Source organism: Mirounga leonina, unplaced genomic scaffold, assembly GCF_011800145.1.
Source record: "Mirounga leonina isolate KUSES-001 unplaced genomic scaffold, KU_Mleo_1.0 Mir_94, whole genome shotgun sequence".
Taxonomy (NCBI): Eukaryota; Metazoa; Chordata; class Mammalia; order Carnivora; family Phocidae; genus Mirounga; species Mirounga leonina.
In genome coordinates this window covers 3,794,926-3,820,598 of record NW_023270855.1, presented here as the reverse complement: position 1 = coordinate 3,820,598, position 25,673 = coordinate 3,794,926, and the positions used below count along the sequence as shown (strand labels likewise).

The window sequence follows — 25,673 nt, the reverse complement described above, 5'->3', positions numbered from 1 at the left end:
GAAAGAAAGAAAGAAAGAAAGAAAGAAAGAAAGAAAGAAAGAAAGAAGAAAGAAAGAAAGAAAGAAAGAAAGAAGAAAGAAAGAAAGAAAGGAAAGAAAGAAAGAAAGAAAGAAAGAAAGAAAGAAAGAAAGAAAGAAAGAAAGAAAGAAAGAAAGAAAGAAAGAAAAAGGAAGGAAGGAAGGAAGGAAGGAAGGAAGGAAGGAAGGAAGGAAGGAAGATACAGTTTTAAAAATTAAAAGATACCCACCACACAGGCCTCACCCTGGCCCCTGCCCCATTTCCTCCAAGTGCTATATGGTCTGGGGCAGGCAAACCACAGGGAGGGCCCAGCTAAGGCCACTCAGACCCACTCATGCCTCCAGGTCCCCAGTGGGAGCCATGAGCCTACCCCTCCCCTGGGAGTCTGCAGCCCCCTGCCCAGCTCTCCTGTAACCTCCAGAAAAGCCCCCTCCCCTCTCAGGATGCCAGTTTTTCTTCCATAAAATAGAATGACCACATAAACCAGAGGACAAAACTCTATGCTTTGACACGTACCCCCAGCTGCCAACCAGGGCCAGGCTGCTGATGAAACTGAGGACAGCTAGCCCAGCAGAGTGCAGAGCACCCACCCAGTCTGAAGGGCGGGGAGCCTCCTGTCAGTAACCCCAAAGGCCAGCCTTGTGGCACACGGGCCTGGTGTGCCCACAACTGCCCATTTTCCAGGAAAGCCTGAGAGCTGAAATTTATGTGAAATCTTCTAATTTCGAAATATTCACAACAAAATTCTACTGCTTACAAAGATGCTTTGCAGAAAGAAGCTAACGGGTGGACCTAGGAGAGGAGCGTGCGCCGTATTAACAGTTCAGCAGGCCCAGGTGCGGGCAACACTGGCCTGTGTCCTCACTCCATGCAGGCCTCACTCCTGACATGTTCGTCTTCACTACAGCCTTGGGCACTTGCAACAGTGCCATTTCATCAACAAGGAAACGGGGGCTCAGAGGGGTGACGTCCTGGGCCCCAGATCACACGAGTGAGTGGTGGGCTTCAGACCTGGGTCTTACTGTGGATGTGGGGAGCCCAGGCCCCCAGCTTGCCTGTCCTATTGCTCTCAGCAAGCCCCGCAGAGCCCTAAGCAGAGTCACAGACCCCATTTCAAGGCCCCGTGGTTTGGGGTGAGGAGAGGAAGGGCTGGCAGGATCCTCCTGTAAGCTCTCCTGCTGCAGCCTCCACAGGCCAGTTCCATCCCCTGCCTGTTCCAGGAGCCTGGAGCTCTAGCAGGAGGTGATTCTGTTGCATGGGACATGAGCTCTGGGGTCCAGAGTCCCAGCCTGGTTCCCTTAGGCCCCACACAAGTTTAACTCTCCCACAGGCCAAGACTAGAAAAGAAAAGGCAGGGTCTCTAAGGATCCTCTGGGGAAAGGGGAGAGTCTGGACAAGTCCCTCTCTCCTGTGTCCCGGGAGCCACAGCCTGGTGATTCTGGGTGGGGGTGGGGGGACTGGGGAGGGGTGCTGGAAACCCACAGACATTGGAAAGGCCCACTGCTAGTCCTGTGTTCTCCTCCCAACACCCAGGGGGAGTGCTGCACTGCCCAAGTAAGATCATACCACCCCCTGCCTTATACCTTCAATGGCTCCCCACTGCTTTTGGGACAAAGACCCAAATCTTCATCTTGAGGATCAACACCATCGTGGTCCCTACCCCCTCCCCAGCCTCATACCAACCACACAGCTTCCTTTAAATCTAATTCGCTCCTTTCACCTACAGGGCCTTTGCACATGCTGTGTCCTCTGCCTGGAGCACTGTCCCCTCTCTGCTTGCCACCTACCACCCAGTCAACAAGCCCTCATGCTCAAACATCACTTCCCCCAGGAAGCCTTCCCTGATCCCCAGGAGAAGTCAGATCCCTGAGATAGGCTTAGAGAGCACATCCACCTCCTTCCTCAGCCCGGGTCATGACTCAGAACATCACACCCATGTGACTACCGGACTATCTCCCCCACTAAACCGTGAGCTCCCAAAGGGCAGGGACTGTGCTGGGCTTTGTTCTACACTGTAGGTTCAGCATCTGTCACAGCCCATGCACACACTGGGCACTCAGAAATGACAGGGATGAAGACACGAAGAAATACAAGGGAAATCTGGATCCACCACTCCCTGCGCATGTGTCCTCAGATGAGGGGCCTGATTCCTCTGCTGTAAACTAAGGGGGTGGCAATGAGGATTAAAGAGGTTAATTATCACAGAGTGCTTATAATGGTGCCAGCACAAGACGCAAGCATGACAATGTCTGCAATTAATAGAGTTATTTGAGTTTTAAAGCTTCTCTGTTAACCAGGATGTCAAGCATCCAAAGACCCTTGCCCTGCAGAATCTGGTTACACGAGGGTCCAAGGAAGGGGGCCCTTTCCTGCCACGTGGTCTGGGGCCCACAGAGGTCTTGCTGGAGCCTTTCCCAGGAGGGAGAAACTCCGACTTCCCGAGGGCCACCCTGCCCCCGGGCGCCCTCCCTTGGGGCCCAGAAGTCCCCTGTCTCCCTCCATCATGCCAGCCCAGCGGTAGAAGGGGAAGGCATGCTCACAAAGCCCCCTGAGTGACAACAGACATTGGACCCCTTCTCCCCAGCCCAGGGAGCCGGGCATGTGGCTTCCATTAGGCCACATCTGGACATGCTCAGAGGCAGCCAGGATCCCTGGCACAGCTCCGGCTCAGACAGGACCCCCACCCAAGCCGGGCCTGGGGCAATGGCTGGAAACGTCCTTCTCCAGGCCCCAGGGCTGCCATGGCAACATGGCTAGGGGTCATTTCCGGCTCCATGGCCCGCCTCTCAGCCGGCCCCACTGGCGAGCAGGGCACAGCAACCTCCCCAGCTCCTCGGCACTGAGGGCTCCTCCGTCACTTGGGATGCCCCAGCCCTCCCCCCACAAGGTCCCCACTTCCCAAAGGATGCTCCATCGGGCCCCTGACCCCCACCCATCAGGCTTCCCACCGCCCACCCTTCCTGAGCTGCGTGTACTCCATTATGGCCACGAGTAAACGTGTGTGTGCACTTATCCTTGAACACCCCCCTCCCCCAGGAGACCTTAGGAGCGGAGAGGCTGTGCTGGTCTTGTTCAAAGGCACAGTCCCCGGCACAGGGAGGCTGGGCCACAAACACCTGTTGAGGAAATAAACAGGTAGAATGAAGAGCAGAGGGTGACAACCAGCGGCTAACATTTTTAATTACTCAGTGAGTGCTCAGCTCCGTGCCCAGCACTGGACATGAATCAGCTCCTTTCATCTTCAAGACAGCCCCATGAAGCAGGGACCTCCCTGCTGCTTACGGATGGAGGAAAGGAGGCACAAAACGGTAAGCCACTTGCCTGAGTCGTGCAGGTCGTGGAGCAGAACTCGTGAGCTGGTGGGGGGTGGCTGGACGCGGGGTGAGGAGAGGAGGAAAGATGGATGAGGGTGGTCAGTGGCAGGCCAGCCTTGTTTATCTGGCTAGGGCAAGCTCCCCCCCAACCTCCCACACCTTCCTTTCCTTGCATACCAAAACAGCTGCCGGGTCCGTGCCCTGCTAATTATCTCTGGGCTTTGTGGGTCCTGGGCCCTCTGCCAGGACAGCCCTCAGATGGGATAGGGGACACCCCATCAGGGGCCCCTGCCCCAAGCAGCCCTCATCAAAGGCCACACCCCAAAATCCATTTAAGAAAACACAGGACAGAGGAAAAAAAAAACTAGGGCTCCTGAGAACAAAGTAAGTCTCCAAGATTCCAAAGGCCCAGAACCACAGAGAGGTCTCTGGAGCGAGAGGCGGGGGTGGGGGGTGGGGGCTGGGTCTATTTTGGAACCTTTGGAGGCTGCAACCCAAACACGCTGCATGCACCATGCTCCAGTCAGGCCTGCGAGCTCTCCCAGGCACACGTGTACTTCATTACAGCCCCCAACCCACCCCACGCATGCTCCCCACATCCTGCAAGCTCAGAGCTGGGTAAGGAGGAGCCCCCTGAAGCCCACTGCCCTGGTTCCAGCCCACCGACTCCCACCATGTGACCTGGAACCACGAGCCACGCCTCTCCGACCTTGATGTGCTCAGTTTTAAAGAAGGAGCCCACCTCCCCAGCTTGGGGGAAGGATCAGGTCAAAGAAATGGGGCCTGGCACCTCGGAGGTGATCACTCAGCAAGGGTGAGTTCTGTGCCCCACTCACCATAATGGGGCTAGAAGGAGAGCCATCTGGGGTGGGGGGGTGATCTTCCCACCAGGTCAGGAGGAGCCTGCAATTTCACCCCCTCGCTACATGTGCACAGGCTTTGCACACAGCCTATGCCCAACAAAGGCATAGTACTTGACAGATGGGAAAACGGGGCCCAGGCCAGTTAAGAGACCTACCCAAGGCCACACAGCTGTGGGCAGCAGGGTGGCTATATGGGAACGCTGCAGAAATCCCGGAGCCCTCTCATGCCCCCTCCTCCAAGAAACCTCCCCACACACCACCCAGACATCCCTCCCTCACAGCCCCCAGTCTGTGGACATGGGCCATAGTGGTCCATTTCTGCCTCTCCAGGGCCCACCAGGGCCTATTCACAGTTAATGCCTAATGAAGGTTTATAGAGGAGGTTTACATATGAGATTGAACAAGACACAGACTCTCAGCTATAGGGAGGGATCTCTAGACAACCAGACAACTGCCTAGGGTACCCTCAGAGGTGAGGCGGCGGAGGGGTGGTGGTGAGGGGAATCAGACAAGACATAAAGATTCAGGGAAGGCTTCCTAGAGGAGGTGCTATCTGAGCTGGCTGGGAACAAATGTGTGGAAATGGGTGGAAGAGAGGGGATATGTTGGTGTAAGGTGTTCCTAGGATGGCTGGGAAGCTATGATGAGGAAGGATGGTAGAGGGCGTGGCCAGAAAGCCCCCACTGATTCACTCATTTATTTACCCGATATTTACTGAGCACCGACTGTGTTGCCAGGCCCTACTGGAGGCCCTTAGGCATAGCAGAGAAGATGACAGATGTGGTCCCTCCACTCATGGCACTAACATTCTACAGGGGTGACAACATTAAACAAGTTAACTACATGCTACAATGTCAGGTATTGCTAGGACAAATTAAAGCAGGGTAAGAGGAAGGTGGAGTGCTCTTTTAACTGGGTGGTCAGAGAAGGCCTCTCTGGGGAGATGACCTGGAAAAGAGAGCCACATGGACACCTGGGAGAGCATGTCAAGAGGGGGTGGCAAGTGCAAAGGTCCTGGGGCTGGAAGGTACCTGAAAGGGGCTAGGAAGCCAGTACTAAGCAGAGTAGTTGAGGGAGAAGGTCAATAGGGACTGAGTGTTTATGTCCCACTCCCAACTTCATATGTTAAAACCCTAATGGGGGGAGGGGTCAGTTAAGCATCTACCTTCAGCTCAGGTCATGATCCCGGGGTCCTGGGATCAAGCCCCACATCGGGCTCTCTGCTCAGTGGGGAATCTGCTTCTTCCTCTTCCTCTGCCCCTCCCACTGCCCCACTTGTGCTCGCTCGCTCTCTCTCTCAAATAAATAAATAAAATCTTAAAAAAAAAAAAACCCTAATAGGAATGGTTTGTGGAGACAAACCTTTGGGGATGTAATTAGGCCATGGGGTGGATCCCTCATGATGGGATTAGTGCCCTTCCAAGAAGAGATGTAAAAAAACTTGCTCCTTCTCTGTGTATTTCAGATGAGATGCACCCTCATCTGTCATGCAAGGATGCAATGAGCAGATGGCCATCTGCAAACCAGGAGGCGGGCTCTCACCAGACACCACGTCTGCCAGCACCTTGATCTTGGCCTTCCCAGCCTCCAGAACTGTGAGAAATAAATGCTTGGGGTGTAAGCCCCCCGGTCTATGGCATTTTTGTAACAGCAGCCAAAACAGACTAAGACAAGGGTGATGGAGAGGTGGTGCAGGAGGTCACGGGGCTGACTGGGGCAGAGCCTGTGGCCCTGGAGAGAGCTTTGGCTTCTACTCTGAGTAGGTGGGAGCCCGGCAGGTGTTGCACAGAGCAGGGACGAGAATGATGTGTGTGTTAACACCACCCCTGGCTGGCAGGGGTGGCAGCCCTAGTCCTGGGCTCTCGCAAGGAGCCCCCATGAGAGACCACATCTCTTCTGCTGTCACCTCAGAGACCAAGAACACAGCCACGCCCAGAGGCTACTGTCAAGGGGGGATGGAAGCAAGCAGCTGGACCAGGTCTGCGAAACTCCCCACTTCCTGCCAGGGCACCTGTGGACCCCACCCCTAGGCCCAACCTGCACCTGAGCTGGAACCCTCCTCGGGGAACTCCAGCCCTGAGAAGGTATGCCTAAGAGGCCCTCAACCACAGCCCCACCAGGTAGCCCAGCACCTACTGCAAGAGGGACTTCAGCCCTACCAACCCACTCCATCCCTAGGAGGGCAGCCAGGGAGAAAGTACCACCTCAGAGCCACCTGCCCTGCAGTGGTATGGGCTGGGCTGACTGTCCCTAGCCTGGTCCCACAGACCCAGCTTCTCCAGCCCCAGGCAACTGTGCAGAGAGCTGGGGGCCCTGACGGGGCCCTGAGGCTGCCCTTCCCTAGGCTGAGTGCCCTTGGAGGAACTAGAATAGGGTCTTACCTTCAGGGTTACCTCTGGGGACAGAATGAACAGAGTTGGGGTCTGTGTCCTCCTCTGGCCGAGAACGGGGCAGAACCGGAGGCTGCTTGGGCACTTCCTGGGTAGGTGGGACCCAGGCTGCCTCTTGGGGAGATAGGGTCAGGATGGTGTGGGTGCTGGGCTTCATCGTGCCCCCAGGAGAGCTCGGTGTGGCCTGTGATGGGGGGACACTGGCCGTGCTTGACCCCAGAACGGGCCTGGCTCCCCCCTGCCCAGCACTGTGGGAGGTGGCCTGAGCTTCTGGAATTAAGTTCTCTTCAGGCCCTGCCCTTGCCTCTGCCTTGTCATCTTGGGCAGCGAGACCAGGCCCAGTTGGTCCTGGAGTGGGTGGTCCATCCAGCCCCGTGGGGCCGCCTGCTGCTGGCTGCTCCCTGGTGGCCAATTCCTCTGTCTCCTCCTGCCCTTCACCCTGGCTGTCTTCTGTCACTCTCCTGGCTTTGGCTTGCACAGGGGCCGGGGGACCCAGGGCAGCAGCCGCCGTGGGCCTAGGGAGGGCGGCCGGCCAGCGGGTGGCCTGGATGGCGGAGGACAGCTGACTGCCGCCTCCCAGAGCAGCTGGGCCCCCAGCGCCTGCCTGGAGCTCGCCCGCTAGGGCCGCTGCAGCTTCCGCCTCAGCCACCTCCTGGTCATAGCTGTAGGGGTCTTCGTAGTGTCGCTCGGGGTCACCCTCCTCCGCGTCCGAGAAGTTCCCGGCGGCAGCCGCGGGCACGGCTTCGGCGTCTCCACGGCAACCAGGGAGCTGGTAGCAGATGAGCTCGCCCCCAGCGTCCGGACAGTGGCAGGCCCGGCAGGGCGACAGGTGGACAGTGTGGCCGGCGGCGTACTTGCGCCCGGTGTGGACGCAGCCCACCTGGCCGCACTGCGGGCAGCTGTCGGCCGCCACCACGGCCTCGATGCAGTTGGGGGGCAGCTCCGGGCACAGCATGAACTGGCAGCTGATCTTGCCGCCGCCCGGCGGGCAGGAGCACTCGGTGCTGCCGAAGTCCACGAAGTAGGACTGGCCGGCGGGCACGCGGCCGCGCACAAAGCCGCCCTGCAGGCAGTCGTAGTACTGGTAACCCTCGCACGCACAGCCCTGCTGCACGCACGTGGCGCAGCAGGCACCCGGCTCCAGCGCCTCCTCGATGCAGTTCTCCAGTGGTGCGCACTCGACGCCAGTGCAGTCCTGCCTCGGGGCGGCCGTGCCGGTGCGCGGGCCCAGGGCCAGGGCCAGGGCCAGGGCCAGGGCCAGCCAGGCTCCCGCAGGCTCCCGGAGCCGCGCCATGGTCCCACGGCCGGCCCAGCTGCTGCCTCGAGATGAACCGTGTCCTCTGCTGCGAGGCCCTGGGGGAACGGGAAGGAACAGCCGTCAGCGCCCCGCGGGGGCCCACCCACGTGGACACACGCCAGCGCACACACACGCACGGCTGGACAGCGCCCCAGCCGGCTTCCCTCCCACGCGCGCACCCCTGGAGTACAGCACACGCACGTGCGCCCAGGCACGTCTGCTCAGATGCACAGACGGGGGCCTCGGCCGTCGCTCACGAGCCACAGGTGTCAGCGTGCGGGGCCGCTGACCCCCCACCCTCGCCTGCCTTCTGACACATGCCCTCTGAGTGGGAGCCTCCTGCCCACCGCCCCTCCCCCCCACGCCCCCCTGCATTCTCACTCACACTCATTCAGGGCACACGTCTGGCGTCTCACACCCTTGGTGACAGGCACACAGTTACACACGCACTGTCTCACCCACAGCCTCATCCATGTGCCAGGACACCACAGGTGGTCTCTCTCTCTCTCACACACACACACACACACACACGACCACCCAAATGATTTCTCTCCCCACCGAAGTCCAACTCGATTCCCAGCCATCCACCAAGAGGCCTGGCTGCCAGCCAGACAATATGGTCAGGTAGATGCTGGGCACGAACAAGCCCCCTCCCAGGCTGTGGCACAGCCAGCCAAGCCCCCCACCGTAGCCCTCACACCGCAGGGCTCAGGAACACCACCGTCCCCCCCCTCCCCCACCGCAGAAGACTCCCTCGGACTACAAGTTTAGCCACAGGAGAGGTTCCTGCCAATGTCCTTGGCTGCCTCTGTAAATATTACCACCATTCCCAGAATTATTCTAGATACCTGCTGTCCTTAACACCCCCACCCCCCAAGTCCTGCCCACTCTCCCCCAGGAACAGCTCTCCACTCTCTGCCCCTTCCATCTGTTTCCTTGGCCCCACCCCAGCCCCAGCCTCACCTCCCATCTGCCCTGGGATATGCCCTCCTGCCCTCCCCAACCCTACTCAGCCCTTCCTCTGCAAAGCCCATATGACCTGAGAGCAGCTGACCCCAACACACCGTGGTCCCAAGCCCCATGGAGGCTTCCCTGCTCCAGCAAGGAAAGGTCCGCGGTCCCAGTGGGAACCGCCCTGACCCTGCCCTCACTCCCAGACATGGGCTCCTTCTCCACCCACCGCAGTGAGGCTGAGCTATTGTTTGCAGTCACTTTGCTAAAACTGTCTGGCTTTCCAAAAAAAGGAGGGAGAAAAACAATAAAGTGGCATCCCTAGTATTTTAAGTGCTTATTATTTCAAACCTATAAATATAATAATTTCAAACATTTCAACATTCAAACAAACAATATAATAGTAACTTCTCTAAAAGTTTCTGACAAGAGGAGACAGGGAGCAGAGAGCATTGCCACCACTGTTTCTAGAGGAAGCAGCCTTATGCTGCCGCACCCGCCCCCCCCGGCCCCCCACCCCAAGCGATCCCCAGGGCAGGGCGAGCAGGCAGGACTGGAGTGGAGTACAAGGATCTGAGTCGAGGGGGGCAGTGACAGCGACTCAGCACCCAGCACAGCGGGACAAGGAGGTCGGCCTCTGCCAGCCAGTCAACCAGAACTGACTGAACAGGTCCTATGTGCAGGGCACCTTAGAACTGGGGGGTTCTCAGCAAATAAGACAGATCCACGGCCATGCTGCCAGCTCAGTCTCTGATGTGGGGAGGCAGGTAATAAACCCACAGCAAAGCAGTAGATTACTGAATGCCTGGCAGTAGTAAGTACAATGGATAAATAAATGACAGAAAGCAAGAAAGTGGGCAGGAAGTGACTGGGGCTGTGGGAAAGCCCATTTTAGCCAGGGTGGTCAAGCGAGGCTTCTCTAAGGAAGTGCCATTTCATCTGAGACCTGAGGGAATCAAAGGAGACAGTCATGTGAATATCTGGAGGTAAAGGCATATCTGTATGTCAGCCAACCGAACAGCAAATGCAAAGGGCCTGAGCAGCAGGAGGGAGATGAGGAACAGCAGAGGGCCACCATAGTCTGGGAGAGCTGAGGTTTTGGACCAAGGACCTGGAAGGATGGAGCTCTGGCTTCCTGAGGCAGGGAAGGCTGCCAAAGGAGGGCCTGCAGAGAGATGTGCAGCCCAGTTTGGGCCATGCCAAATTTGAGAAGCCCAAGGAAAGTCCAAATGAATTTGGTAAAGACACAAACGGACATCCACCCCTGCCCCCCAACCAAGAAGCCATCTCAGGTGAGTGGGTGGGGGAGGGGGCTCTATAAAGTGGCGCTAGGAATCGGCTGTAGGGAGAACTGGGGCCTGTGGTCCCCCCTGACCAGGTCAATGACCCTCTACCTGGAGATTGTGGGGCACGAAAGCCCGAAAGTGGCCTGAGTCCACTCTCAATAGCGTCATTTAAGAAAGGAAACCTTTGCAAACCAAGACCCAAACCCTCCTCCCACCTCCATCTTGCTCACATGAACAATGCATCCCCAAGAGGCAAATATTCCCGCCACAGGCTGGCAGGCTTCTTCCAGAGCTTCTCCCAGAGGAACTTTGTTCCCAGCCAGCCCTGCCACACTCCACCCCATCTCACATTTTCCCACAAGTTGGTCCCCTAGTTCCTCTCGGCCCCTGGGTGCCCTGGCCCCCCCAAGTGTCACATTCTACCCATACCTAGGTGATTCTAGGTCTTGGGTTCGCCCATCATCCCCACCCCAGGCCCAGGAGAAGCGTAAAGAACATCAGGCCTTGGCTTTGTGTACTCCTCATTTGCTGTGCAACCCTGAGCCAGGCCCTTGCCCTCTCTGAGCCTGCATTTGTATACAGTGAAGAGGCTCCACCACACCTCAGGTCACAACAGGGGGCCCACGGGTTCTGGGGTTCTAGTCAGCCAACTCGTGTGTTTTGTTTATCCCACACAGTGGGTTTTAGCTTTAAGTTAGTTAATCAGCATTTACAAACTGGAAATATTCACATGAAAATTCAGGTTTCTAAAAAAGAAAAAAAAAAGAGAAAGAAAATTTCTGACTCCTCTTGAAAACCACCGAGCCCTAGCCACCCTGAGATGTCACATGGGGTATGGGCTCCTGCTCCCCACAAAGCCTATGTGACTTACATGTGGTTGGCTGTGCTTGAATTCAGGGTCCCCCCCAGGCTCACTCCTAAACTGGGAACCTCATGCTCATTCCTATGGTCTCCAGCTGGAAGAATGGAAGTCTGGGGCTCATGACATGCTGCTCAGAGCCTCCTAGTGCTGTCTGATGGTTGTGTGCCCACCTGTGAGAGGGGTGGGACCAACGGAAATGTGTTCAGAGGAGGTAGCCCAATGGGGAGGGTCCCGAGCCCCTTAGGGTGGCTCACCTGGAGAAGAGCAGCCTCAGAAAGCCCTGGTATATCTCCACAGCTGTTCTGGGTAGGTCAGGACCCACAGGTGTGTATGAAGGGTGGAGGGGGTAGATCTCAGCTCCACAAGGGAATAGTTTTCGCCAGCTCAAGCATTAGACCAGGCTGCTAGGGGAAAGGGGTAAGCTCCCTGTCCGTGGAGATAAGCAAGCGGGGCTGGAAACACACAGGTGAGAAGTAGGAGAGCACAATCTCTACACTGCTGTTCTCAGATTGAAACGTGTCCCTCCTGGAGACTCCAGCTGCTGTTTTCCCACGGCCCCCACAGCAAGTGGCCCCCTTCATGTCTGGCTTCTGCAGACATGCCCCCCCTTCCAATCTAAAAAGAGGAGCCACAAGGGGAGGGGCTGAGAAAAGGAGGCTGACCTCCCTGCAGGGGGGAGCCCCAGCAGCCAGACTGTGGTCACAAACAAAGAGCCTCCAGCCAGGCTGCCCAGTGCCAGCAGGCTGGGTCACACACTCCCAAGGTGGGAACTTATCAGGGACCAGGGAAAGGCAGAGTCAAACCCACACAGCTTCTTCTCTGTACCCATCCCACTGGCAAAGCTGGCTAACGTATGCACATTCATAATAACAAAACTGTGATTATGACAAGGCCAGCTGGCCCAAGTGACCATGGGAGCAGACACCCCTGGAGAGGGCCGTCTATGCAGTTAGGTCCCCAAGCATGTGCAGTGCACACAGGCCGCGTCCTCCTGTCCAGTGAGCTATCCAGAGAAATCTGCAGAGGTCCACATGTCCACAGTGGTCACCAGGTATTCGTCTGGTGGTAGGTGGGGACCCAGCAGACGCAGGCCACAATGCTGTTCCTTGTCCCTAGATCCACTCCCTGCCCTCCTCCACCCTGCTCTGCACCTGGGAGGCTGACCTCTCCTGCATCCCTCAATGGCAGCCACTGACAAGAGATCAGAGGATAGAGTATCTATTCCCCATCTCCCACCCCCCTTCCCTCCAGGGCAGGGGTTGGTAGTGGCTGACCCCTCCCCCAAAGGCCACAACTCCAGTTGGGTGACCCTGCTGGGTTCGGAGAGCTGCCTCTCCCCAGCCCCTGCAGGCCCAGGGTGCTAAGGACTCCCCACCCACCACCGCGACTCCAAGCACAGCCCAAACCCCTAGAGTTCCCCCGACCCTGCCCACACCTAGGTTCTATGACTCTTCATTAACCACTCCTCTGGTAAACCCTGGGAGCCCCCCATCCCATTCCCTGCTGGGACCCTGCCAGACACATCCTTGTGAGGACCCCACAGAATGCTAGGTCGATGATTTGGTGTGCACAGAGCAACAAGGATGGACCTTAAAAATAGAACACGAAGGGGCACCTGGGTGGCTCAGTTGTTAAGTGTCTGCCTTCGGCTCAGGTCATGATCCTAGAGTCCTGGGATCGAGCCCCACATCAGGCTCCCTGCTCAGAGGGAAGCCTACTTCTCCCTCTCCCACTCCCCCTGCTTGTGTTCCCTCTCTCACTGTGTCTCTCTCTGTCAAATAAATAAAATCTTAAAAAAAAAAAAAAATAGAACACGAAGTGGAACAGGTTAAGAAACAGAACAAGCTAGCCCAACACTGTTCATGGGGAGTAAAAATACACATGCGCAAAGTAAAATATACCATTTGCAAAACACAGGCAAACAGATATGCACTGAGCAGAGCTGGAAGTCTGCCATAGTGGGAAAACGGAATGGCATGGGGAGCAAAGATAATGGGAATAAACCAACCAATAAAATAAAAGCAGGACCCTGCAGAGACCAAGATAATAGTGTGTTATTAGCTGAGGAGTATAATTAACTCAACTCTTAGTGCCTGAGGTTTAGCTGAAAAAACAAAAAGAATCCCACGTCCTAACTGGGCCCCTCTATAAGCAGGAACCCCACCAGCCTGAGGGAGGGTTCAGGTCGGGGGTCCTTCCTGCACCCCGCTCCACAGTGGCATGGCCACATGACCACACCCAGCCAATCCACAAAGTTCATCCCCCCTTCGCTGGGATTGGCTGAGGGATGGGCCTGGGGACCCGTGTAACCTGTGAGACTCAGAACTCCAACTGCTCCCACAGGGGAGTGGCAGTCGGGATGCTGAGCTGCCTGTATGAGGCCTGGTGGCTTCCACCTGGTTCTCTGAGGCCACCGAGGCACCAGGGAAGATGTGTGACCACCCTACCGATGAGACCACATGAGCCACGGCCCTGGGCATGTGAGTCCATTCTGGAGGCCCCCACCCGCCCGGAGGCCAGGTGAACACCACTGATGTCCCCAACTGATGCTGAAAGAAGGAGCCAAGGCCTGCCTAAATTCCTGAGCAAATTACATGAGTGTTGTTGATCTCAGCTGCCAGGGGTCGGGGTAGTTGGTCATGCAGCAATAGATAACCAGAACCACTGGGATCTAAGCAGTGAAACACAGATGGTCGGGAGGTGAGACATTCCACAGGACAAATGTTCCCCGCCACTTTGGCACATAGGAAAAGCAGGCAGAGGGGAGGCTGCTCCAGATCCACAGAGGCCTGAGATAGAACATCCCTATTCATGTGGGGTTCCTGATCAGCCCTGGGTGTGAATAAACCCGATGAGAAAGTCATCTCAGCTCACTGAGGGGTTCCAAGGAGGGACTGAGGACCAGCCGATCATTCTGTGAGGTGTGACGGCTGGCAAATACCGGCATGTTTTAAAGATTAATGCTTTCTCATTTTTTAATTAACCCTTTATCTATGTATCACGCCTGTAAGATGCCCTAACATATTTCAGCATGGATAGCAGTCAAAAGCAAAATGTCCAAATGTTCACAACTGTGAAATCTAGGTGATGGGTGTCTGGTGTCCTTTCTGGTCTTCTGGGTTTCAGTCTGCCACTCCCTACAATGAACAGCCACCATCGGTGTGGAGGTGGGACCGAAGGTCAGGGAGCCACTGACACTCACAGCTGGGAGAGCGTCCAGCTCGGTGGGGTGAGTCTTTGACTCCCAGAACTAGAGATCCCGGAGGCGGCTCCAGGCAGGACCAGCGGGCCGGTTGAGGTCATGGTCCAGGCTGCTAATAGCTTTGGTCTTTGTTGATGGGACACCTGCTGTGGGTGGGGGCAGTGGGGATTCTGTGGTAGCCCAGGGTCAGGTTCTCATGGGTGGGGTGGGTGTGCACTCGGGAAGGGTCTCTTCCCAGGGAGCATCCCCTGAGACAGGTGGCTGAGCGCACTGTGTGGAGACATGTCTACTCTCCTCCTCACCCCCCACCCCAGGGGGTGGGGGGTGGGCAGCGTCAGGGAGGGAGATCTCTGAGCAGAGTCAGAGGTGCCTTGGGGTGCTGCTCGAACCTCAACGACCCTCCCTCGCTCTGGCTGCAAGCTCCTCTCTCTGCTGCCCTCAGGACTGCCGCCCCCAAACTGAAACATGCATCTCTGCAGCAAGTTGGCACCACTTCCCACAGCTCCCATCCACAGCAGGGCCAGATGAGAACTCTCTGGGCTGGCAAGGCCATGCTGTACCCCCCGCATGGCCCTGGGAGACACTGATTCATCGCTGGTGCTGTTATCAAAAGTGGGGTCTGGCTTCACGTAGCATCAAATCACAAGATAAGGAAATGCTTCCCTTCCCCAGTCTTCTGATCCTTCTGATCCTGACAAGAACAGGCTTGCCAAAGCTAGCAAATAAAAATACAAGACAAGCAGTTGTGGGGGAACTTCAGATAAGCAATGTGCAAATGTTTAGCATAAGCATGTCCTGCACAATACTGGAGACATACTTATTCGTTGTGTATCTGGACTTCCAATTTAACTGGGCATCCCACATTTTTACCGGGCAACCCCAGACAAGAAAAAAAGCTCAGGTTGGTGCTGGTATGGCTTCAGCACCTTCTAAATATTTGCAGGGGATCTCTCTTTTAAACAAGAGACAGCTATATCAAAACACTGGGACTTTCAAGCGGTGGGGGATGACAGAAGAGAAATAAACATACGAGGCCCTTGTAGACACACCAGTTATAAACAAGTGAGTCATCAGGGCCACCTGGTCCTGCTCCTCCCAGAAGCCCGCCCCGAACAGCTGCCCTCTGCCCCCAAGTTCAACCAGAGGGTGGTCACAAACCAGCCAACTGCTCACAGGACACATCTGGGGGCCCACGTGTGCTCTTGAAATTAGTTGCTGATATTCTAACATTTCAATGCCATTAATTTATCATTAATTTAGTGGTATAACATTTAAAATCTGAACACTTTGCACTGAAGCTAGACCCCCCAACTTCTCCCGGAAAACCAGAGGGTAGGGCCTGAGAACAGGGCTCTTCTGGTCCACAGCAAGTCCATACTCACTCCCCATTTGCATCAGTGGGTTCCCTGGGTCACTGTCCCCTTGGACCCCCTTAGGCCTTGGGCTTCTTATCCACGCCCAAAGTTGGGAGGCCCAGAGGAGGTGGGAGTTCCTGCCCCTTCCTGCCCAGGGTCTCCTCCTGAATGTCCTGGTCTCCTGGGTTAGGACCCATCTCTTCTCTAAGTGGCAGACAGTGGGAATTTTGCCCCCTTGCAAGGTGCCTGCTACCACCCAGGTGGCCTAGCAGGTCACAGTGTATCACTCCTATCAGATTCCAACCGCATCCCACAGTCATACAAGATACACAACGTGGTAGGGAATACAGGGGTTACATACTGTCTTAGATGGTGACCCCCAGAGGCAGAACCTGACATGGGTCCTCATACATATGACTTACTGGGGGACAAAACTGAGCGAAGATGGGGTATTGGCTAGAGTCCAGCACTAGCCTGATCCCTGGGGAGCCCTGAGGAGTGTGACTGGCACCCCAGGACTTGTCCCACTCAGGGACCTCAGTCAGTCACTGGCCAAGGGCCACAGTGGGGTGAAGAGGGAAGGATTACCTCCCAGGCATGTAGTGGGAGGCAATGCCTGTTGGCCAAGGGCAAGCCTCTGCAGAAGGACGCAGGTGGGAGCCATTAGCAGGAACACCTGGAGCATCTGGGGGATGAGAGGGACCAGACGGGGCACCAGCAGTGACCACAGTATCTCTCACCCACATGCACACACACACCCCCACACACACAGGGCAGAAGCAGATAAAACAGTAGAGTCCTAGGAAGTGTCCCCAAACCTACCCTTAATTTATAATTTAGTCTGAGATCACCCCAGGCACAGAAAGGTAAGAAAGTATTTACTAAAAATAGTGTTTGCCCACCCATGCTCATTGCAGCATTATTCACAATAGCCAAAAGGCAGAAGCAACCCAGGTGTCCATCAACAGGTGAGTAGATAAACAAAATATGGTCTATACCTACACTGGAATATTATTCAGCCTTAAAAAGGAAGGAAGTTCTGACATAGACTACAGCATGGACGACCACTGCAGACAATGTGAAATGAAGCAGGCACCACAAGACAAATCCTATAGATCCCACTTATCTGAGGTCCCTACAGTCATCAAGTCGATAGAGACAGAAAGGATGGTGGGTGCCAGGGGCTGGAGTTAGGGGAGGTGGGGAGCTGTTTCATGGGGACAGAGTGTCAGTCTGGGAAGATGAAAAAATCATGGAGATAGATGGTGGGGATGGTTGCACCACAGTATGAATGTGCTTAATGCCACCAAACTGTACACTTAAAAGTGGCCAAGATGGTCAATTTTCTACTATGTGTATTTTACTACAATAAAAAGTAAAAACACATGCACTGTGGAGCCAGAAGTGAATAATGGAAGAGCACAGAGAGGAGAGGAAAGAAGGAACCGCACTGCAGGCCCCATAGGAAACAAGGGCTGCCCCCGACACCTCCCCTTGATAGTAAGCTTCCTGGCAGCCAAAGCCAGAGGGAAATTAGAGGATGACCTCGTGCTCCTTGTCTGATCAGAGGAAGTCATCTAGTTCATTGGGAAAAATAAACTTGTTCTTGGCACAAAATGTTAGCAGGGATTTTAGCTGTTGGTTAGGTTCATACTCAACTATCACTTCCTCAGTGCCAACACAATGACAAACACCGGACCCAGGCTTTCCAAGAAGGTTTATTTTTTTTAAAAGATCTTATTATTTATTTGAGAGAGAGAGAGAGAGGACAAAAGCAGGGGTGAGCAGCAGAGGGAGAGGGAGAAGCAGACTCCCCACTGAGCAGGGAGCCTAATGTGGGGCTCGATCCCAGGACCCTGAGATCATGACCTGAGCTGAAGGCAGACACTTAACCAACTGAGCCACCCAGACACCCCAAGGTTTATTTTATTAACCATGCTCTGCAGATAGGGAAACCCAGGCCCAGACAGAGTCAATGATCTGCCCAAGGTCATATCACCAGTAAAAGGTGGCATGGGGATTTGAACCCAGGTCTGTCTAGCTAAGGGAATACAGCCAGAATCCTTTAGCTTGTAGATACTCATCACACACCTGCTACCTGTCACCCTCTATTATAGGTACTGGGATGAGGCAGTGAACCAAACCAACAAAGGGGCAATGGGGCCAATATTGGCGGAGGGAAGAAACAGGGAACAAATGAATAAGAAGATAATACAGGCATTGTGAAGAACGGGGACTGGTGCACTTCTCTGGCAAGAGTGGTCAGAGCAGGGGCACCTTGGTGGTGCTGTCGGTTAAGCATCTGACTCTTGGTTTCAGCTCAGGACATAATCTCAGGGTCCTGGGATCAAGCCCGCATCGGGCTCCGTGCTCAGTACAAGTCTGTTTGAGATTCTCTCTCCCTCTCCCTCTGCCCCCTACCCGCTCGTGCTCATTCTCTCTCTCTAAAATAAATCAATAAATCTTAAAAAAAAAAAAAAAAAAGGTGAATGGTCAGAGCAACCACATGTAAGAGGTGACATTCCAGCTGAGACTTGCCTGGCAAAAATGTGGTGGCCATGCAAAGATCTGGGGAGTGGCATCCAGGCAGTGATAAGAGCACGTGCAAGGCCCTGAGGCAGGAACCAGCTTGACACATTGTGGCTGGTATGCAGGAAACAGAGAAGACAGCAGGATATGATGAGGTGAGCAACAAGAGGAGAAAAGATAGAAGTAGAGATGTGAAAATCAAGGAAAGAAAGAAGCTCCGAAGAGGAGGTCCATCACTCCCCCATGTGCAGTGCCCCAGAGAACTCGGCAAAGCATCCAGTACATATAACAGACACTGTTTCAACAGGGTGATGGGGGGCACCACTAGGTCCAGCACACTGGGAATTCAAGAAGGAACTACAGGGGGGCCTGGGTGGCTCAGTTGGTTGAGCATCCGATTCTTGATTTCGGCTCAGGTCACGATCTCAGGGTCATGGGATCGGGCCCCAGGTCACCTGTTTGAGATTCTCTCTCTTCCTCTCCCTCTGCCCCCCCATTCACGCTCTCTCCCCCACCCCCTCTCCAAAAAGAAAAAGAAAACAAAAAAGAAGGAACTACAGACATCCTTTTCAAGGAGTCCAAGGAAGATTCCAGTCTATAAAGTCTGAAACCAGGTAAAACCTAAACAACATCATATAGGGAACACAAAAATGGGAGACAGAACTAAAAAGCCAAATTAGAATGGCCACCATAGAAGTCTGGTGATGGGTACGTGGTGGGGGGAGGGGCACAGGGAAGGACCACAGGAGCTCCTGGGTATGGGCACTGTCCTCCTGAATCCCCCAGGTAGTGGTCACTCGAGGGTACGCTTTTATGTCCTTTCTTTTATGTGTGCTTTTTCACAATAAAAGAGATTTTTTAAAAGAAAAGAAAAGAAAAAAAGAGCCACTTATAGCAGTCCAGGAAAAGAAAACAAGAGCAAGAAAGGGTGTTGGCAGAAGAAATGGGAAGGAGGGGAGGGATGTGAAAAATAGTCACAAATTACCGAAAGAAAGTGATCACATTTGGCTTCCGTCTTTAAAGTCTTATTTCCCTTCATTTCCTTGTAGGCGAAAGTCTTTACAATCGCTGATATGGTTGGCAAGAAGACAAGGCTGGCCATGAGGAGAACAGTAAAGGGTAAATGAATAAAAAGGGCCAGGGGCGTGTTGGGGAGGTGGGGTCTTTGTCCCTGCACTGGGAAAACCAGAAGGCACAGGTGGGTGGCCTGAGACCCCCGAGGAGAGGGGAGGGGCTGGGTCCGGAGTGCTGGGGGACACTGGGTCTCTGAGCCAACTCTGGGTACAAAGTGCTGACAAGCATCGGGGGCCCCAGGTGGGACACAGAGAGGGGCTGGGAGACTCACAGGCTCACTGGCCCCTGGGGACCGCCAAAGGGGTGAGCTCATGAAAACACTGTGAAAAATCATCCTTCAAGTAGAACAGCCAGGGTATTTTCCCCTCCCTGCCCTCTCCTCCCTAAAAAGAAAAAAAGAAAAAATGAAATGAATAAAAAGCTCCCTAAAGCCTGGGTGAGAGCTGACCCTGTGTATATAATCACTAATCTCATTACCAGCATAAGCAGGTGAAAAATTACAAAGATGAATGTGCATAACTTATAATCAACCTTTGAGAAAAAGAAAATGTTGCTTTTGGCACCAGGAGGGAGCTGCTATTTTCCTTCCCTACAAGTCACAACTCTGGAAAGAGGAAATGCTCCCAGGGAGGAGCAATGAGAAATGGGCCTGCCCACAGCCACGCTGAGCTCACTGCTCTCCCCACCTGGTGTCCAGCGCCCTCCACCCGGCCCCAGACAGATGGGCGGATGGGCAGATGGGGGGCGTCACACCCTTGACCTCTCCCTCTCTCTGTGAGAAAGCCAGGCATCTTCCATCCAGCCTGCCCTGGTCCCACCTGCAGGAGGCTTTTTGGCTGATCTCCTCTCACCCCTGCTCAAAATCCTGAATGGTTCCCTGTCATTGAGAATCCAGAAAAAGTTATGGGTACTACACCCCCCTCTACCAGAAAAGCGAAAATTCGAGCAAAGCCTGGTAGTGGACATGGGGTGGTTTCTGACCATCCCATTACATATTTACTCGCCTTCCAGGAGCAGCCTGGGGGCTTCATTCTGGGGTCCACACCACCCCACCATTCCCCCACCATCAGTGTTCCCTATTCCTGTCATAACTGCCAAATTCAGACTTGGACACCAGGCTAACGTGAGCTCAAGAAACCCAGTTCAGGTGAGATTTGGGGCAAATGGCCTCTCTCTTTCCCACTGTATTAGACATGAAGTGATTTCATGTCAAGGATCCCTGAAGCCATCTTGTTCTCAGGTGGAGACCGTCTGAGGCTGGAGCCAACTCAAAAACAAGAAAAGCCCATGAGGTGGAAAAAACAGAAACACAGCGATAGCTGCTGAGCCCTTGGATCCAGCCACGCCGAATTGAAAAACTGAATTTTGCAATGACATGAACCCACAGTGTGTTAAGCTAACCTGGACCAGGTTTTCTATCACTTGCAATTGAGAGTCTTAACAGAGATATGGGCATACACCAAAAACTGTTGTGTATCATTTTAGGGGTCTCACAGACTCGCTGGAGCTCACTCACCTACCCTGATTGAAGACCCCTAGCTCAGGTACATAGTGAAAACTCCTAAGAGTGACATTCAAAGTCCATCACCACCTAGCCCCCACCTATCTTCCAGTTCCCTCTGCTGCCGTCCATTCACCCAATTCCTGATAAACTGGAAGACTCCCAACCCCTCATCTTTGCTCATATCGCTCTCCCAAACCAGAGTGTCCTCCCTTCTGAATCTCTGAAGACCCAAATCCCAGCTCCTACTTTAAGGCTAAGCTCCAAGGGTAGATGGATGGACAAGTGGATGGATGGATGGATGGATGGATGGATGGATGGATTTGGTGGTTGATGAGCAGGTAGCAGGTGGAAGATGGATGGATGAGAAGGTGGATTAGTGAATGAGTAAGTGAACTTGTATATAGATGGATAATTGATGAAGATATGGATGGGGTAATAGACAGATGGTGAACAAATCATAGATAAATGGGTGGGTGAATAGATGGCAGAGAGAGGATAGATGGATGGGAAAATGGGTCAGTGGATAAATGAGTAACCAGCATGTGGATAAATGTCTGATGGATGGGCAGACCAGTGAACAGATGGATGAAGAGGTGGAGGATGGATGAATGGGAAGGTGGGTTAATGGGTGGGTATATCAGTATAGGAATGAATGGCTGACAGACAGCTCAATGACTAGACAGGCAATGGATCAGTGGATAAATGGATACATGCATGGCAGGTGGGTACACAGGTAGGTGGGTAGCAGATGGGCAGGCAGAGCTAGGAAAGTTCTCTTGATGCTCAATCAGGGCTCTTCCTAGACCCCCTGGAAAACCCCAGAATAAGGTTGAAGGCTCTCCTATAGGCCAGCATCTCAGATAATTCTTGGCCATGTTGAATAGCTTGGAAGCATGGCCCTAGAGTCACACTGGCCTACATTCAAAGCCCAGCTAAGCTGACACCCACTATTTGACCACAGACCAGAGACTGGCTCTCTGAGCCTCATTTTCCCCATCTGTTAAATGAGAAGCATCATGCTCTCCTCACAAGGTGCTGTGGGATGAGATAAAGAATTATCTGCAGAGGTTAGCCCAAGACATGGTACAGTCAGAGCTGACAATGATTTCCATCCTATTAAAAAAAAAAAAAATGGTTCCAGGGCCTAGAAAAAGAAAAGGGGCAGCCTCCTCTCATTTTGTAAGGTGAGGAAAATCCTGATACCAAAAGCAGACGGGGATACTATAAGCAGAGAGAAGGATAGGCCAGTTTCACTTATGAATCTAGCTGCCAAGTCCTAAATAAAATACCAGAAAATTGAATCCCGCCACCTATTATGGGGATAATAATATATTGTGCCCAAACAGCATTACCTCAGGAATGCAAGGGTAGTTCAATACTAAAAAAATCAATGCAATTCACCAAAAGAAAAATTTGCCGGGGTCATCTTACTAGATGCTGGAAAAAAGCATTCAATAAAATTTGATGTCTGTGATTAAAAGCTCGGAGAAAATTCAGCTCCTCCAGGTAAAGAGGACTCCCTGCCAGGTTCCTATGGAAATGGATTCGCCCATCTCCCCTCCCAGAAAATAAACTAGCCTTGGGGGAATGTAATGCCTGGGAGGTAGGATTTTCGGCTTCACGGCAGGCCAGTGGAAGATAAACTCTGGGGTCCACCCCTCCTCCAGAGCCTCCCAAACCTTGGTGAGGCCCTAATCACACCTTCTCCAGCCCTGGAGTTGAGTCCGGGGTTCCATCTGTGCTGAGAAACCCAGCAGAGACTGAGCTGCTCCAGGGAGGTGCCAGGAGTTCCCTGAGAGGGTTCTGGACCCTGCTCTCACCCAATCTCCAGGCTCAAGCAGGCATTCTCTTGCTTTTTTCCTTCTTTTGATAGAAGAGATGCTTTCAAGGGAAGCCTAAAGACCAAGAGCCCCTTCTATGAGAGATGCATAGACATGAGGGTGAGAAAGGGTTCATGGGAACGGGAGTTGGGGTGTACGTGTGCAACTGTGTGCCCACTCACTTGAGGGAGAGTGAACATATCCATGTGTATGTGAGTGGTTGTGGAGTGGGTGGGTGTGCAAATTTAAGTGTGTACGATTATGTGTGAGAAAGTGTGAACGTGCATGCATGCACACACACACGTGCTGGGCCATCCTCCCCTGGTGGATCCCACCCCTCCTCCAGGCCCAGCCAGTGGGTCACTGCTCCCCAAGCCTCCTGACCATTCCCCTCTCTCTACCTGCATTCCTTCCCCTCTGCCCTGAACACGCTTTCTCCCCAATGCCCCCATGACTGGCCCCCTGCTTCCTGCCATGTCCCTGGCCCCACCTTGCTCAGAGCTCCAACAGAGCCCATCCAGTCCTGCACCACTTCCCCAGCCTGGGTAGACAGCCCTGGGACATCACCACAGTCAGTGCCCTGGCTCATTCTGCCATTACCCACATTTCCAAGATCCCATCCCCTGCCTAGTCAGATAGGATGCGCATCAGGGGCCGGGACTGGCACGGTCCTTCCCCACACTTAGGAGCTGACATCTTATGCTGACGTGTCCGCCTGCTTGTCTCCCCAGCTGCACTGTGATTCTGAGGCAGAGACCCTGCCCTCCTGCTCGGCCTTCACCTGGGGTCTGGGCCACAGCAGACATTCAAAATGCTTTGGGTGGGTGGTGCATGAATTAATTAGTGTGCATGGCCCCAGCAAGGCCTGACACAGGACATCGGATGAATATAAATGTAAGTGTCACCAACACTCATCCCAGAAGGGCTTTCGAGATTGGCAGAAGCTTGCCCGAGGTCACCTGGCGAGTCACCACCTAAGCTGGGGGCCCCATGCCCACAGGCGCACAGGAGCATTTTCTCATGTGTCACCTTTTAGCCTCACGGCTCCACAAGGGCCAAAGGTGGAGTGGAAAGGGACAGGCAGAAAGAGATGAGACAGAAAAGCCGGCAGAGAGAATCAGAGACCAAAAGCCAAGCAGACAAACAGACAAGACAGGGACAGACAGGAGGTGGAGGTGAGGAAGACGAGCGGTCAGCAGCAGGCCTGGGCTCCCTTAGCCACAGCAGCATCCGGAAGGAGGCGCCAGCCAGCGGAACTCTGCCACTCCCTCGGGCCTTTGCAGTGCCAGTGCCCCTATTCATTTGTAAGGCCCTGAAATTTAGGAATCTCCTGGGGGCTGCCAGGTGGGCGGCCAGTGTGCAGCAAGCGGCGGGGTCTGGCCTAGGCTGTGGCATCACCGTCGGGGGCCCTCCCAGGCCATAAGCCGCCCCTGCCGGAGCAGAGACAAACAGCAAGCAGGACCAAGCTCTGGACTCCCCGGGCTGCTGGGCCACTCCAGCATGTGACAGTCTGAGAAGGCATGTTCCATTTGCACATGGGCCCAATCAAAGCAGCCTCCCTGCAATACCCAGGGGGGACGCAAGGAGATGATGTAGAGACCCTAGCACTGTGTCTGGCAAACAATGAGCACTCAATACATGTTCAACATTTTTAAAAATTACTGTCCCCAGCTACTCTAACTCTTTCACAACTCCTCAACTCCGCCCATTCCTTGATTCCTTCTGCCAGGCCCATCCCTCTTCCCCTTAGCAAACTCCTATTCATCCCTAAAGGCCCAGCTCAATATCCCCTCCTCTGAGAAACTTTCCTCAGAGTTCATAGCTGCCTCTCTTGACCTCCCTGCACTCTGTACACAGAGTCCCTGAATCTGCACAGGGTTCGCAGGCAAGAAGGATGTAAAAACAAGAGGGTTAGAACAAACCCTCAGAGAGTAACAGACTCTGCCCACATCTTCGCCACTTGGGGTAAGTGTGGTTGGGTTGGAGGTCAAGACCCCACAGCCCCCACCCCTTCTCTCAACTCCCTAACTCTGGACTACGCCAGATCGTGAAGAGCCGCTGTTACTCATCCTGGAACATCCTCACGTTCCTTTTGGGATGGGTCCACCATGTGACGCAGGAACTGGGAAGAAACTGCAGGCCGGTTATATAGAGCAACCCAGTGATGCTGTGGGGATCTCCACCTCCTTCTCCTGGCAAGAGAACCCCAATCTTCCTCTGGGGAGCCACCCTCTCTCAGGCTACATGGACTGCAGGATGGCTATCCCCCATCCACAGTGACTGCCACACAGGCCCACGCTGAAGCTTCTGAGTTCAAGGAGTGCCCCAGAGCTGCCGGGCCACCTGAACACCGCCTGAGAATAACACAACACGGAAAATGAAGACACAGTCCAAGGGCATCTCTAGAGCCCCTGGATACAGCCAAGCCTGAAACTTCACCCTGTACTTTTTTGTTCCGTGACTTTTTTGCTCAAGTTACACCTTCTTTCACCTATGATCCAAATAATCCTGACACTTGTGATGAAAGTAAGAGCAGCAACCGTGTTGTGTCGGTTGCTGACTCAACTCCAAGAATGTTGGTCTCTGGAGTTTGTAAACTCGGTCCCGGCAGCAGGCACCTCCTGCAGCACTAGTCTGCTTCACGCAGGGCCCATTTTCAGGGACCGGCTGGAGACAGCCCACAGAGCCCTGTCACTATCACAACTCCGCCCCTGGCCACAGCCCATTGGCCCACGCTGGGACAGTCAGAGCTCTTCCCCAGGATTCTGAACTGGACCTAAAAGAACATACAGAGCATCTCTGGGGGAAGAGGCTGTGAGCCAGGAGGCCCCCAAGCTGAGGGCAGGCACATTTAAGTCATTTTGAGAAAATCGCAGCGCTCACAAAGAAAAGCAGAGACAAAATAAAGATGAGGTGTGAGGCAGACTTGGCGGCATCAGAGACCCTCGCTGTAGCTTTCTCTGGGACCAGCGGGGCCTAGTCTCCCCTGACGATGCAGTGGAGCCCCCTGCTTCTCCTGAGTGGTCTCAAGCGAAGCCCACATGAAGGAGAAACCACCCACCCCTCGGACAGGCCCCATCTGAAGCCCGGAGCAGGGGAAATCATCATGGGTGGGCCACCATGCCCTATGCTGAGGCCCTACTATCCCCGTGAGACCCCTGAGGTCTGGAGCCAAGGGGGGGGTCACTGCTCCCACCCCACACACAG

General features: G+C 54.2%; 1 protein-coding gene across 3 annotated transcripts in view; it reads right to left on the bottom strand.

Moving 5' to 3' along the window:
* FBLN2 (fibulin 2) overlaps positions 1-25,673 on the bottom strand; it is an 85,114-nt gene that overhangs the window by 49,526 nt on the left and 9,915 nt on the right. For 2 of the 3 annotated variants that reach the window (XM_034998428.1, XM_034998431.1), the window contains exon 2: positions 6,578-7,939. In XM_034998428.1, coding sequence (XP_034854319.1) covers positions 6,578-7,880 — 1,303 coding nt within the window. In that variant the 5' untranslated portion in view covers positions 7,881-7,939. The remainder of the gene's footprint in view (positions 1-6,577; positions 7,940-25,673) is intronic. The other variant, XM_034998429.1, reaches the window with a different exon arrangement.